The sequence below is a fragment of the Musca domestica genome, unplaced genomic scaffold, assembly GCF_030504385.1.
Source record: "Musca domestica strain aabys unplaced genomic scaffold, Musca_domestica.polishedcontigs.V.1.1 1, whole genome shotgun sequence".
In the NCBI taxonomy this organism is placed as follows: domain Eukaryota; kingdom Metazoa; phylum Arthropoda; class Insecta; order Diptera; family Muscidae; genus Musca; species Musca domestica.
Window position 1 is genome coordinate 25,031,394 of NW_026712114.1, and position 16,542 is coordinate 25,047,935.

General features: G+C 34.8%; 2 protein-coding genes across 3 annotated transcripts in view; both read left to right on the top strand.

The window, feature by feature from the left end:
- Positions 1-11,181, top strand: part of LOC101889588 (vesicular acetylcholine transporter) — a 41,386-nt gene extending 30,205 nt beyond the window's left edge. Inside the window, exon 2 of the mRNA XM_011295015.3 lies at positions 8,023-11,181. Within this exon, the coding sequence (XP_011293317.1) occupies positions 8,510-10,300 (1,791 nt within the window). The 5' untranslated portion in view covers positions 8,023-8,509 and the 3' untranslated portion in view covers positions 10,301-11,181. The remainder of the gene's footprint in view (positions 1-8,022) is intronic.
- The window catches only part of LOC101889931 (choline O-acetyltransferase), a 180,568-nt gene that overhangs the window by 30,201 nt on the left and 133,825 nt on the right, over positions 1-16,542 (top strand). The gene's annotated exons all lie outside the window — the stretch shown is intronic.

Here is a 16,542-nt window from a genome sequence, read left to right on the forward strand (position 1 = left end):
ATTTTATGAGAAAAGTGTAGAAATGAGCGAAGCAATATTATTCATTACACCCTACACCACAAGGTGGTCAGGATCTTTGTGCAGGTCTTTGTGCATTTGTTTGTAACAGGCAAAAAGAAACGAGATAGACCCATAGTTCCTTTTGATGATTTGCATAGAATCACATTCTGAGTCCATTTATGCATGTCGGTCCGTCCGTCTGTCCGTCTGCCCATGTATTTTTGTAAACAAAGTACATTTCGCATTTATTACCCGATCCAGTTGAAAATTTTCACAAATCATTTGTTTGGCCCAATGACGAACCCTATTGAAATTGGAGATAATCGGTCAAAATTTAGATATAGCTCCCATACATATATTCGTCCGATTTGCTTTATATTGTGCACCAAACGTGTAATATCAGCCGAATAATATGGAATTTTGCACATATAACCAAATTATACCTGAAAATAAGTATGCCAAATTTGATCGAAATCGGTTCAGATATAGCTATAGCTCCCATATATATTGTTCATCCGATTTGTTATTTTTGTCATCCGCAACCGTAATATGCACTCTGTAACAACAATATTTGGGGAAATATATCAAATACAGCTCAGAAATACATTTGCCAAATTTTATCGAGATCGGTTCCGATTTGGATATAGCTCCCGATTTATCCGATTTCAAATTAATTGTGCACCAAATAAGCAATACAGGTTCGAATTTGAAATATACAAATGCTCCGTCATATTTAGTCCTTTGACCTTTAAATTAAATTTATAATAATATCGTGTATAATTGAATTCTCCCATAAAAACTTTTAATTGTTATGCGCAGCTCTACTAAATTAGCAAAGTGGTGTAGAGTATCATAAAGTCGGCCCCGCCCAACTTTAAGGCTTTCTTTACTGGTTTTTGATCCTGATCTAAGTCTTATCGAAATATTACTTTGTGCCATTTTGAACTACAACTGGTTTTTTAAGTAGTTTAAACCCACGACCATGTGGCTAGAGCATATATCATTTGATACGGCCAAAACGGTTTTAGACCCTAGATCTCTTTGCACCAAATCAGTTTCAGGACATTTGGAGTCGATCTAGCGATGTCTGTCCGTCCGTCTGTCTGGCTGGTACACTGGTCCACTCCTTCTGGTACCTGTCCCACAAAATGTCAACTTTTTCAAAGATAATTTACCGCACAGAAAGAGAAAGGATAATCCGATTTTGTTCTAACTTTGCGAACCCAAATATTTGCATCAGTGATAGGTCAGATTTGAAAATGGACAATATTGGCCTACTCCATTAAATACCTCCCCCACAAAGGGTCACAATTTTGAACAATTATAACTCTTCTAAAATGTGATGTATGTGTCCGATTGCCTTCAAATTACACACATCACTATATTTTTCTTAACCCAAGGTCTGGTGTGCAGATAGGATATATCCATCCACTCCTTCTGGTACCTCCCCCACAAAGGGTCGAAGATTTGAATAACCAAAACGATCATAAAATCCGAAATAACCATCTGGTTCTCTTTAAATTACACAAATCATAATATTTTTATTATGGTGTGAAAATGGAATGTATCGGCCCACTTCTCCTGAAACCATCCTCCCCTACAAAGGGTCAAAATTGTGAGTATCCATGAATCTCATAAAACGCGAAATCTCAATCTCAATATTTCCATCACGAGATCTGTTATAAAGATGGTAGTGATCGGACCATTTCTTCTGGTACCTCCACCACAAAGGGTCAACATTTTGAATAATCAAAACTATAACAAAATCCGAAATAAGCATCTGGTTCTCTTCAAATTACACACAATCTTTTTATTAGTCCAAGTATCGGTGTGAAAATGGGATGTATCGGTCCACCCCTCCTGGTGCTATATCATTTAGGTTTCTAACTCTAAACTTAAAGCCAATGCCTAACAATAAAAACATGTACGTGAACATATATTGACATATTTACCATGGATATATATATCTATAAAGTCGAGTCATTATTTAAAATAAGAATTAAAAAGTTGTTAGTTCGGCCACGCCGAACCACCATTTGCAACGAATTTGCCAATTTTCAAAAAAATAAAAAAAATCCATTAAAAATTCTGTTAAAATTCTAAAAATACCGAATGTAGCCGTGATATTAGGGTCTATACGGCGTCGTAGGTGGAATTGCATAAACAATTTTCTGTCATAGGCTGTAGTACCCGTTGCGAACTTCAAATACCAAATTTGAAATAATTCCGGTGAATAATGTCGCTAAAATCATCAAAATACCGAATATCTGAAGGTACCGGTATAATAGGGGGCAATACGAAGATGTGGCCCATGGCCCATTTTCAATACCAAAAGTCATGCATACATAATACACATTTGAGTAAAATTTTATCAACCTACTTCATTTCGTTGGGAAGCTAGAGTGATTTCCACTTACGGACAGACGGACAGAAGGATAGACGGACAGACGGACGGACATTGATAAATCGACATAGAATTTTATGCTGATCCAGAATATATATACTTTGTGGGGTCTAAAATGTATATATCGAGGTGTTACAAACGGAATGACAAACTTAATATACCCTCCATGCTATGGTGGAGGGTATAAAAATATCTTCTGGATTATTGGCTGATGTAACGAAAATGTAAATGTAACGTTTAGTCGCCACGCTTTAAGTTACCTTCCTATTTAAGTTTTCAAAGGTCCATGCACGTATATCCTTTTCTTCGCCACTTTTTACATCAGTTGTTCTTTTCCTGGAGATTTAGTAATTTTTGGGAAATATTTGCCTTGGTCAAATAACAGCTTCTGCAATAGTTTTTTGAACTCCAGTTGCTCTTCCACTCCAACCACTGTGTCACTACCACACACACACACAAAAATTATTCATGAGCGATTCAATATGCGTTCTACCTTTCTTTAGAATTTTGAAATTTATGTTCTTAACAACCTTTTGGGCCACCAAGAAAGTCAAGTGGAGAAACGTGTTTACAAATAATTGGACAAACCCATATAATTTGTATGTGTGTGTATACATCATTAAAAATATAAAATAATTATTTACTTGATCCATTTTATATTAACTTTATTCTAAAAACTTGTAAATTGGTCTTATATACCGAAATATATATAATCCGCAATTTTCCAATATTCTAATTAAGGTGAAATCCAACACCCCAACAAAATTGCCACTCAAACTGTAACAACAGTTAACTCCTTCTTCCATTTTTCACCTTTTCTATTTCATGATAAGCGTTTCCATGGAAAACGCATGTCAAACTTTTAAGAACACACACACTAAACAAACTGTAATAAACCAAACTTTCTAAGGATTTTCTCGCATTTACTTCCATTCATGGTTTTCGTGGAAAACATAAGAAGAAAAAAATTACGTTCAAAACAAAAAAGTTTTCTTGTTTTACATTCTCTCCATATATATATAACTTGCTCTTTTTGTGTATGGATTTAAAGGGACCACATTTCGTTTTGTTTGCGAAACAAAGTAAGCTCGTTGAAAAGGAGGGGATTTTGTTTTTGTTCTCAGGTATTTAGTTATGGTTTTGTTATTTCAACCACTTTGTTAGCCATCTCAGCAAAGTAAACTTTTGTCTATCGTTTGTAGTGCTTGTGAACATTTCCAGGTGTTGTAATAAAAGAAAACAAAAGCTTAGCACAAAACAAACGAATATTGCGTCGTAATAATCTGATCCCTTAGAAATTATGTAAGGTACATAGAATATATTTATGGTAACGAATATGCAAAACCATATTTGTTGAATATGGGATATAGAATTAATGAAAATTAGTTCCGGAGAATAGTATTTCTACATCTATGTATATAAAAATAAATTGAATTGTGTTAGAAATTAATGTTCTCTGTAATGCGTGAACCTATTTTGTTTCTGCAGACTTTATATGAAAGGTGAAGTCAATACCTATGTTTTTATGTGCAAAAATTTAGAAAATTTACAATTCAAAATTGTAAGTCAAATTGAAAAAATCGCATGCGAAGAAAAAATATGACAAAAATTGAGAAAAAATCGATACTTTTTTATTGGTATATTTTTCCGCGATTTTCTTAGATTTTATCGTTTTCTGACAAGAATGGTCTGAATTAATGGGAATTGTGAAAATCGGCCCAGCGGCTCTCTATTTATAAGCAGAATGAATAAGATCAATTCTTTTACATATGTATTGTAACTATTTTGCTATATATTCGATTTCTTGGCTATTAGCATCACTGTAATGGTCAGTAGTGATCTTTTAATGTATTTGTGATTTGGCTGGGATTGAAAATATTCGCGGTTTAGTGGAAATTTTTCTAGTTTCTTATATAAAAGTTAGGGTATATTTTACCCGCTAGTTATTGTCCGATAGCCGCCCAAATTGGTAGGTTTCTGCCCACTCCTAAACTCTAACTCCATGTAAATTTTCGCGTCGATTGGTTCATAATTGTGGCCTATAGAGCATCTGCAAAATTAGGAAATGTTTCCGATTTTGGTCCATTTCAACCCCTAAATATAGTGCGATCATCTACAAAAACAATAGGGTTCTATTTTGACCATAATCCCACCTCCATTTTAAATTTCGTGAAGATCAGTTCATAATTGCGACCTGTAGCTTGATTACAAATTAACATGGACAGACGGACGGACATACATAGCTAGATCGGCTCATTTCGGCGAGATAGGAAGATCCATATATACTTTCCTATATGCGAAACCACTATTTCGAGGTGTTACATAATTTTTGGCCCAATCAAACTTATAATACCCCCAACACATAGTGTTGTAGGGTATAAAAACAGTGGAACCAAATATAGAAAAAAATTAACTAATTGGGGGAGCAATCTTTGATTAGAGGAACTTCGATTTTTGAAAGGAGAATATTATGGAATTTGTGCTGCAAGAAATCAAATTTTAATAAATTATTTTTAATTTCAAAAAAATCGTAGTGAGTGATGGATAATGAATAAAACTTTGAAATTTAAAAGGAGGGCTCTGTAAGAACTGATGAGACGTAATTTTGGGAAATGCGTAAGTTTAGGGTTTCAAGTTAAAATGGTAGAGCATTGTCCTTGAGCGTTAGATAAGAATGTTATAACTTTAAAATTTTGAACCAAACCTGAGCTAAGGCAAGTGCATTTTTCTAAGGGTACGAAAGCTTCAAAAGTTACAACTATATAATATCGTATAAAGTACAGGTGTTAGTACTTAGTACTTTAAAGCCAAGAAAAATACTTTGTAGAATATACCAAATAGTGCAACATTATGATTAAAGATCTCAAGAAGCTGTAAAATATTAAACGGTAGAAAATAATTGCAGAATTATAATGGAGCGATCAGAGCTATAACTCAGAAGTTTTAAATGCGAACTGTGATAAAATGAAATTTTGCCGTAATTCTTGCTTAGAGGCAACGAAAAAAATTGTTCAAAGTTGTAATGAATCCATCATTACAAGCTAGAATGTAGAGATTTAGCCCAGAATCACAACTTATGTATGCAAGCGGTCGTTTGATAAGAGCATGAATAATATGCCTAAGTTGCAATGTGTTAGTAATATATGTTATATATACATATATTTGTATGTGTCTTCATGTGTTGAAGCTATTTTAATGCACACTGCATTCATCTCGAATCATGTATTCTGAGAATATTTTTAAACTACAATTTTGGCTTGGAATTTTTGACAGGGGTGAGGTAAGACTCGATTTTTGGAAGTTCGAATAATGAGTATATTTGTATCATAGCTGTACCAAAGGTTTTTTGTTGAAGTTCGAACTAAAAATGTACAAAATAGCGGTTCAGATTCCAGGGTTCTCTTGACGAAATCCGTTTCAGAATTTTTGGAATAGATCTAATACCTATCTCTGGAAGGGAGTATTCGATTTCGTTCAAACATGGTACATAGTAATAATACAATTAAAATTAGATCGAGTTCAAAAGTGAGCAATAGCGGACCACTCCTTCTGGTACCTTCCCTACAAGAGGTCAAAAATTTATAGAAAGTTAAAAGGGTCTTTGATTTAAACATTGCAAATTATAATAATTTTATCAGTGTTAGGTCAAGTTCGAAAAAAAATTATATCATTCACTCTACTACTACTTTATCTAATACTTATTAAAACATTGGGATGTGCAAAATTTAAAGAAAATAAAATATATATTGGCAATTTTTTCTGAATTAAATTAAATTAAATTTAATGAGAATCGTATGTTTATTTGGCATTTTATAAGTGTAACAATTATTAAAAATTTTGATAATTTCTGGGAAAGGTGTCAATAGGAGAGATCCGATATATTCACGGGTAATCTTGGCAATCCGAGTTTGAACGTGATCGTATGCTCATTTCATTTTTTATGAGCTTCATGGTTATTCAAAATTTTGACCCGTTGTGAGGGACGTACTGGAAGGAGTGGAGCAATATTTTCCATATATACAAATGATCTTCTATTGATGGAAATATTGAGTTGTGTGAAATTTGAAGAAAATCGGATGTTTTTATTTCGGATTTTATAAAACTTAAAATAACATAAAATAATTTTTGATCCTTTGTGGGGGAGGTACTTGATGGAGTGGAGTTTTTTCATTTTCGCAACTGCCGTAGAACTGATAAACATATGGGGACTTGCAAATTTCGCACACAATTGCATGATAATTTCTCTCACTTTAAAGTAAATTATTTTCTGTGTTTTTTTTTCCTTTTGTTCGGGAGGTATCAAAAGCAGTGGACCGATATTGCCCATTTCCGAATTACGATATATCAAGTTTACGTCAAATCGGATATTAACTTCGAGAGTTATCGAGCGCTGCAGCCAGACAGACAGACGGACGGACACCTCTATATCGACTCGAAATGTCCTGAAATGGATTTGGTCCAAAAAGATCTATGGTCTAAAAACGTTATTTCGATGAGGCCGTTTTGCCCGTTGTGAATGATATATGCCATAGGCTGAGGGTACAATAATTAAAAAATAATACTTATTCAGAGATGTTTCCTTTAACTTCACACAATGGTATTTATAAGACAGGTCCTCTGGTTCCTTCCCTACAAAGGGCCTATATGGAATGTGAAGGGCTAAACTTTATTGTACGTCACAAAAAAGTGTATGGTGTAGTGTAAGTAATGGTCAAATGATTAGAGTCTATATGTGCTGGCAAAACCTCTTTATGCTGTTTAACTTATTTTATGTTCAGCTTTTTTCAGAACTTTCAACTCTCTTCCGACTTTTGAGTACAAATGTTTTAGGAGCAGGTTGTTATATATTAACAATTTTATTTGTATAAATAGATCCAGTACAGTACCTGCAAAAAATCTACTGGTTTTACCATCTTTGCAATTTTATCTCTCAGAAACCTGAAGCCGTATCGCAAAAAACTTCAACAATTTTGAGCAAAACTAGGAGAAATTAAACGAAAATAGCTTTCAATTAGGCTTTTTTAAAAACGCGTTACCAAAGAAATTTGGTAAAATAGAAAATATAGTATGATTGCTAAATATGGATTTTAGTAGATTATCTAAAACAAAAATCACGTGCATCTTAAAAAAATATAATTTCTATAAAAATATTTTCTTAAAAAATATTAAATAAAATAATTTGTTTTATGATTGAAATGTATGTTAAACCAGTGAAATGTAGATAATAATAACAACAATAAAAATTTTGTAAAATCAATTTCATTCTCTTCGATAAATCAAATCATAAAACATTTGTAAAAGTAAAAAAAAAAATGTAGAAAATAATACAATACAAAAATGTCATAAATAATTAAGCCAATTATAAAATTAATTCTGAAAATTTGTTTTAAGAAAGAGCTATACACCTTTCGCTGCACAGAAACAACATTTCAATCATAAAAACCTAACCAAAAAATATTAATGATCCTTGTTTGGGATGGCAAGTAAAGTTAAATGAAAATTAAAAAGAAAACTAAAATAAATACTAAATTTGCAAAATGTTTTTAAATAAAATATTCATAAAACAAGAACAACAAACAAAAAATAATCATTGAAATCTTGTTTCTGTGTCGTTAAAGGTTGTGGCCACCACTAAACAAACGAACAAAGCCAACTCATCCTACGGCCAAGCTGGTGTCACCCAATAACAACCGCTAAACAAATAGATGCCCCCACCCAAGCCGAGAAGCGGAGCAAAGCAACAGCCATAGGGGATTCTGAAGAGGAAGGAAACAACACGAATAAATTATGTGCCTGAATTTTTAAAACATACAACAACAACAACAACAAACAAGCCCTAACTATATACAACAACAAAAGAGCAAGAATAGAAAACCCCAAAATTATGGAGGCTGATTGTTAACTCTTTTTTAATTCAATTCAAATTCATGCCAATTTGAATCGAATTATTTCAAATCCCAAAAAAACTTTTTTGAAGTACAAAACGAAAAGGAGAGGAAAAAATATCAACCCGAACCCTAGCATTTAAGACAAGCAACAACAACAATTTAGTTAATTTACCCTTTTAAGAACCCACACCGCGAAAAAGAGAACACAGCCCACAAAATGTCTTCGTTTACCATACCCGTCATCAATCTGGAGGTGAAAGAGGTGAAGGAAATCGTCTGGGAAAAAATCCAGGAACCGGTCAATCAACGACGTCTGGTACTGGTCATTGTATCGATTGCCCTGCTGCTAGACAATATGTTGTATATGGTGATAGTGCCTATCATACCCGACTATCTGAGAGAGATTGGCAGCTTCGAAGTGGATGAGGTAACGCCTGGACCCATACGTGATAATCGCACAGGTGCCATAATACCCGTCCATCATGACCATCATGGGCAGGACTCGGCCACGGGTATACTCTTCGCCTCCAAGGCCATTGTCCAGCTAATGGTGAACCCCTTCTCCGGAGGACTTATCGACAAGATTGGCTACGACATACCCATGATGATTGGTCTCACAATTATGTTCTTCTCGACAGCTGTCTTTGCATGCGGCAGCAGCTACAGTGTCCTGTTCTTTGCACGGTCTCTACAAGGAGCTGGTTCAGCATTTGCTGATACCTCTGGCTTGGCTATGATTGCCGATCGCTTTACCGAGGAAAACGAACGTTCGCAGGCCCTCGGTATTGCCCTGGCCTTCATTAGCTTTGGCTGTCTGGTGGCACCGCCATTTGGTGGGGCACTTTACCAGTTCGCTGGCAAGGAAGTGCCCTTCCTGATATTGGCTCTGGTGTGTCTGATAGACGGCCTAATGCTGCTGCTTGTAATGAAGCCAGTCAAAGAACAGCTGGCCCAGAGCAGAGAAGTCAAACAGGAGACCATACCCATTTGGCGTTTGCTAATGGATCCCTATATTGCTGTGTGTGCCGGCGCCCTGACCATGTCCAATGTGGCGCTGGCCTTTTTGGAGCCCACCATTTCGCTGTGGATGGAGGACAACATGACAACGGATAACTGGAAAATCGGCATGGTATGGCTGCCGGCCTTCTTCCCCCATGTCTTGGGTGTGGTGATCACCGTGAAAATGGCCCGCAAATATCCCCAACATCAGTGGCTGATGGCGGCGGGCGGCCTGGCCCTAGAAGGTCTCTCCTGCTTTATCATACCCTTCTGCAGCTCCTATAAAATGCTCATGATACCCATTTGTGTCATATGCTTTGGCATCGCCCTCATCGATACTGCCCTCTTGCCCACACTGGGCTATTTGGTGGATGTACGTTATGTGTCGGTATATGGTTCGATTTATGCCATTGCCGATATCTCGTATTCGATAGCCTACGCCGTGGGTCCCATTATTGCGGGAGGCGTGGTTGAGGCCATCGGTTTTACAGCATTGAATTTCCTCATTGCCTTTTCGAATTTGCTCTATGTTCCGGTCTTACGGAAATTGCGTAACATTTACGATTTCAAACCATTCGAAAATGAGGCGAATATTCTAATGCAAGATCCACCGAATAAGGAATATCAGACCTATGTGATGCAGGATCAACAGCCTGTGGATGGAGAGTTCAAGAATCATCTGGAATATGGGCAGCAATATCAGCAGGAGCAGGAGACCAATTTGGATGAGGCGGGTAACTATGATTATCAGTCGGCTCAGGGTGGGGGCTATCAGCAGCAAGGTGGCGGTGGTGGTGGGGGTTATCAACAGGATTCGCAATATCAACAATCATATCAGCCGGGCTACCAGGAGCAGGGTGGCATGTATCAGCAGCAGCAGCCCAGCTCAGATGGCAGACATCTTCCTCAACAAAGAATGGCAAATCCCTTTCAACAGCAACAGCAGCAACAACAACAGCCGGCCCCAGCACCAAGTGGTCCAGCAAATCCCTTCAGACAAGGATTTTAAACTGTTGTCTTACACAAAATTAGCGGTAATTTATTTTTGTTTCTATTTCATTGATCGTTTAGCATTGAAATTTCGTTAAAAAGAGAAAACCCCCCAAAAAAGAAAGAAAGAAAAGAAAAACGAAATAGGCGTTTCTAATAGTTAAATAAAAAAATATGTTTTTGTTGAAAGTTTTTTTGTCTTCAGTTAAATATAATTAACAATGTTAATGGTTAAACTAAAATTAAAAATAACAAAAGAAGTGGTTCTATTACACTATAACATAGTTAAATCTTATAAGAAAAAAAAACATAAAACCAAGAAAAATAACTAGATAATCTAAAAAAATTACCAAATGCAGAAGATAACCCACTTTTTTATATAAAAATGTATTATACACCAATGAAATGATATCTATATACAAAAAATTTTCCCCCCAAAAAACACATTCACACAATTTATTCTACTCTCCTATCCTATTTGTCTTATAACAAAAAAAGTATAATATTTAAATATATATATTTATAAGTTATTGAAAAATAAAACCCATGTATTTATCAATTAGTTGTAAGGAAAACAAAAATGCCCCCCTCAAAGAAGCAACAACCATTATCACAAACATATCATTAGGATTTAAGGCATACTTTTAGGCAAAACAAATATTTATATATATACTCAATATATAAAACATATAGTTATACACATTCACTTCAAATATATCAAATGTATGTTTGGCATATGTACATCATCACGGCATAAAAAGCTTATGTGGCACACATACATAAAATGAATACATATATAACATACATATGCATTTTCTATTTACATATCAATCTTGAAATGCAAATCGAAAAATTATCATAGTTGTAGGAAAAAAAAGAGAAATATATTAGAATATTTTATGAGTTTAAAAAGAGTTATTTATTTTTACAATTTATTTTTATTATGCTAAGGAGGAGATTTTGTAAAGAGAAAGGAATTGTTTCGTAAATGTGAAAGACCCTAGGGCATTATGGGCGTATACATATTATTAATTGGTTGCCATAAATCATACGCAACATAGGATATTAGTATTCAACGAATGTCTTGTTTTTAGGAGAATTGAAATAAAGAGAAATAACATATTTTTTCAAATGAGCAGTGAGGAAATGATCCTGGTACGACCGCACAACCTGTATTTTTAACCCAATAAATATTGATGTATGAATAGATATTGATGTATGAATAGATGTATCTAAATATGCCAGAAACTCGATTTTAATCCTTTTAATTCTGATATATTCCAAAAACATTAGGCTTTATGTACACATTTGGATGAATACTTATTAATCACCAGAAATGAGCTATGTTTTCCAAATCACTATTGCCCTGTAAAGAGAGGGGTAAAAAAATAATTATCCCCCACGATAAAAAAATATAACCCCTGTTTATTAGTTCGAGTTCCAAGTATATGCCAGTGCAATTGACCGGAAAACATGGACAAAGTTTTAAAAAAAAATCCAAGTATATGATGTTAATAGCTTTTTACCAACGTAAATTTTTTATTAATATCTTCAAAATGCCGAAAAATCGGGTGATATCGTTATATGTGGGATATAGGTATTTGAATTTTTGGCCTACAAGGACAGTACTGAATTTCAGGCTCTAAAAGTACAAAATGGCCATACAAATGCTCTGGATGAACACCTATTTTTTTTTTTTTTTTTTTGCAAGGAGGTTTTTCACCTCATTTATTAGGGGATATGCCATATTGCAGGAATTTAGTCCGCAAATCGAGGTTAAGGTCTTCAAGTTTCCAAAATCGGGCGCTATTTTTTTATACGAGCTATAGGCATCTAAGAAGTAAATTAGGACGGCAAGGATGGTAAAAATTCAAACTTGTAAACAACAAAAAGGTATTAAAAACAAGTTAAAAAGTATCAGTCGGTATTGCCGACAGATATATACCCTCAGCCTATGTTCGATTAAATAATCGAAATATATTTGACTAGTGTTACAATTATTCAAACCTTTGACCCTCTATAGAGCCGGTTCCGAAGGAATGGGCCAATATTGTCCATTTTGTATCAGACCCAAAAATATGATATAAATATTCCAACGTTCCTGGTATGGATTATATTGACTCACTCCTTCACTTTTTATGAGATATGTAATAATTTTTAGAAAATGTTAAAATGTGCGTGATGTACCATATAGAGTCGACCGGAATATTCCATTTTTATACTTCATCTGATACAGATAAAAAATATTGAGCGAAATATTGGGCTAAATTACAAGAAAGTATATTTATATCCAATTATATGCGAAATCATAAATTCCGATAAATGTCATATTCATATCAGGCTTCTTATTGAGAGAAATATTTGAGCATAGCAAGTAATAAAGAATTGCTAAATTGTTTCGAAAGTTATGACAGATAAAATTATTGAAAATTGTGACCCTCTGTGGGTGAGGTACCAGAAGGGGTTCGCAGATATATATCAACTTCATAACAGGTCTTGTGTTAGCAAAAAAAATTTATGTGTGAAATTTGAAGAGATTTGGATGCTTATCTCGCTTTATTTGAGCGTTTTGTTTTTCAAAATCTTGAACCTGAGTATGGGGGAGGTACCAGAAGAAATGGTTCGATCTATACCACCTTTATAACAGATCTTGTTTTGATAGAAATATTGAGATGTGCCAAGTCTAAATGGAATCGGATCTTAATGTGGCGCTTTATGCGCATTCATTATTATCTCGCTTTATTTGAGCGTTTTGTTTTTCAAAATCTTGAACCTGAGTATGGGGGAGGTACCAGAAGAAATGGTTCGATCTATACCACCTTTATAACAGATCTTGTTTTGATAGAAATATTGAGATGTGCAAAGTCTAAATGGAATCGGATCTTAATGTGGCCCTTTATGCGCTTCATGGGTATTCAAAATTTCGACACTTTGTGGGGGAGGTACCAGAAGGTGTGGACCGATACATTCCATGTTAACAGCAGATCCTGGGTTTATAAAAATATTGGAATGTATGAAATTTGAAGACGTTCGGATCCTTACATCACATTTTATAAGAGTTATAATTATTCAAAATGTTGACCCTTATGGGGTAGGTACTTGATGGAGTGGACCGGTACTGTCCATTTTAGCACCTGACCTAGCACTGACGCAAATATTAGGATTTGCAAAGTCAGAGCAAAATCGGATAACCGTTTCTCCTTCTGTGCAAAAAATATATTTTATATATATTTTTTGAAAATTTCGACCTTTTGTGGGGGAGGTACCAAAAGGAGTGGACCGATGTATTCCCTCTTAACACCAGACCTTGGGTTAATAAAAATATTGGGATATGTGAAATTTGAAGACAATCAGACTTTTACTTGACTTTTTATAATAGTTGTAATTATTCAAAATGTTGACCCTTTGTGGGGGAGGTACTTGATGGAATGGACCGATATTATCCATTTTCGCACTTGACCTAGAACTGATGCAAATATAAGGATTTGCAAAGTTTGAGCAAAATCGGATTATTGCTTCTCTTTATGTGCAGAAAAACTATTTTTTTTTTGTTTTTGAAAATTTCGACCTTTGTGGGGGAGTTACCCGAAGAAGTGGACCGATATATTCCATTTTCACACCAGACCTTGTGCTAATAAAATTATTAGGGTGTGTGAAATTTGAAGACAATCGGACTCTTACATCACATTTTATAGGAGTTGTAATTATTCAAAATTTTGACCCTTTGTGGGGTAGGTACTTGATGGAGTGGACCGATATTGTCCATTTTCGCGCCTGACCTGCAACTGATGAAAATATAAGAATTCGCAAAGTTCGATCAAAATCGGATTATCCTCTCTCTTTCTGTGCAATAAATTATTTTCTTTGAAAATTTTGACATTTTGTGTGGGAGGTACCAGAAGGAGTGGACCGATATTGCCCATCTCCGAACTCGATCTAAGTTTGACAAAAATATTACGATGTACCAAGTTTGGATCAAATCGGATACTCCCTTCGAAAGTTATCGTGCGCACCAGCCAGCCAGACAGACAGACAGACAGACAGACGGACGGACGGACGGACGGACGGACATCGGTAGATCGACTCCAAATGTTCTGAAACGGATTTGGTCCAAAGAGACCTAGGGTCTAAAACCATTATTTCGACTAGGCACGTTTTGACCGTATCAAATGATATATACCCTCTGTAGCCATATGGCTGAGGGTATAATGAGGGCAGCCATGTTATGATGGGGCTATACTGTAGACGAATATGTGTCTCTTTTTTTAAAGAAGCTTTTAATCCCTCAAAAAAATGGAAAATGTTGCAAAACATACATTTAAGCCATAATTGCGGTTAAAAATGCAAAAATCGGCAATTATAGACATATCGATTTTACAATGATCCTATTTAAATATATATTTTTTTGGGGTTTTACCATAAAAATTACTCAAAAATTTTATAGCCTCAAATCTTCAGTTGTGAGAGAAGAACGAACTCCCAATTGAGGAATATCGGACTTAGAATGAAAATAAAATCTACCCTCTGATTTTTATAAGCCCGTTAACAAAGACCATTTACAATTATTTAAGCCGATTCGTTAACGTTGAGCCAATTTCAACGGCCTGGAGGTAAGATATTTGAATCGGAGTTTATGACTCCATAGAGTATAAATCCCAGGTTTGCAGTAGCCACTAATAAAATATCCACTACCAACAACAAATACGAAACATAAAAAATTCATCAAAATATTGATTATCGGGAGGTATCGTTATATGGGGCTATACCATTACATGGACCTACATAAGTAATTGTTACGAAAGGAACGTCAGAAAATGGAAATGAAGCGAGGAACCTCAATTTGTAACCATTCTTGGGTGGCACGTGCTGAGTGTGATGGTGCTGAGTCCTGTTGAAAGGTTCAAGGTCTGCAGCCAAAATTTTTGGGTGCCCAAGGCTTTAATATGTTCAGCTCAAGAGCCATTTTTCGGCCACTGCGACCAGGGGTTTCGATCAAGTCGCATCTTTATTTTTCGAACCATTTCTGCTGATGTTGCTGTTTTCTTTCGTCCACTTCCTTGACGTCGGGCTACACTACCACGATATCACGGTAACGGGCGATGGTACGAGACACAAAAGATTTATTCACATTTAAAGTGTGCTGGAGAGCTCTAACGATAGCCACTTGTGGTTTTCCAGCCAAATATAAAGAAGTTATAGTGTTGTATAGTGGCCGACTATAGCAATGGCTTTCTGATTCAAACCTATAAATATTGAACTCCCAGTAGTGATTTTATTTAAAGAAGTTAATAAAAGTTTGAAACTCTTCGCCAATAAAAATATCGTCTTGGTCGGTCTCGAAACAAACCTCCAACCGGGGCTCCAATTGGGTTGGTCAAAAAATCTTGTCAAACTTGTAGAAAAACTCATGTCGAAGATATGTGTGGAGATTACAAATTCCAAAAATATACATTTAATGGTTCAAATTTGATAAAATATGTAAAAATAGCAGCTTCTCCCTATATCTCTTAAACCGGCGCAATATTATCTATGAAATATGGTACACAACTTTTCAGTACAGTCGGGAATATAGCCCATCTAAAAATGTCGATATTTTAAAATATTAAAAAAAAAGACGAAGTCAATTTTTAGAAAAGAAACTATTTACCACCCATTCAGAGACAAACGAAGCAATTTCTGTCTACAAACAAAATCTCCTACTTACGTAATTTTTATCAATAATACTCAACTAGAAAAGTATTATATCCCCGTGAATTAAGAAAACACAAGACATGCCATATTAAGCTTACTTTTGTATATTACCTTCACCAAAATGGAATCAGTAACAGAATCTCAAATAACATTTAACAAAATAGTTTATAAATTAACCAAAATGAAAAAGAAGCAAGCTAAACAAACCAAAGAAATATAGAATTTAAGATCAAACCAGAAATCGTAACATATCAATGAGAGGAGACCGAAAGCGATCAGCAGTTTTAGCCAGTAAGAATTTAGTATTAAGTAATCGATGATACATTTTTTTAGAAATTTACAAATATTTTACGATTTATTGAAAAAAGAAAATTATTATCATTAACATATCATGTGAAAATATAGATAGCTATTGCACAAATATTCTAAATGGAGTCAATGTTGAAATGAAAATCGTAAGATATTTGTAAATTTGTAGAAAATGTATTTGAAAACAAAAAAAGAAACTATTTAGTTGAATTTAATTTTCAGTTTTTATTGCTGTTAATTTCGATGACAAAGGTGGTTTTT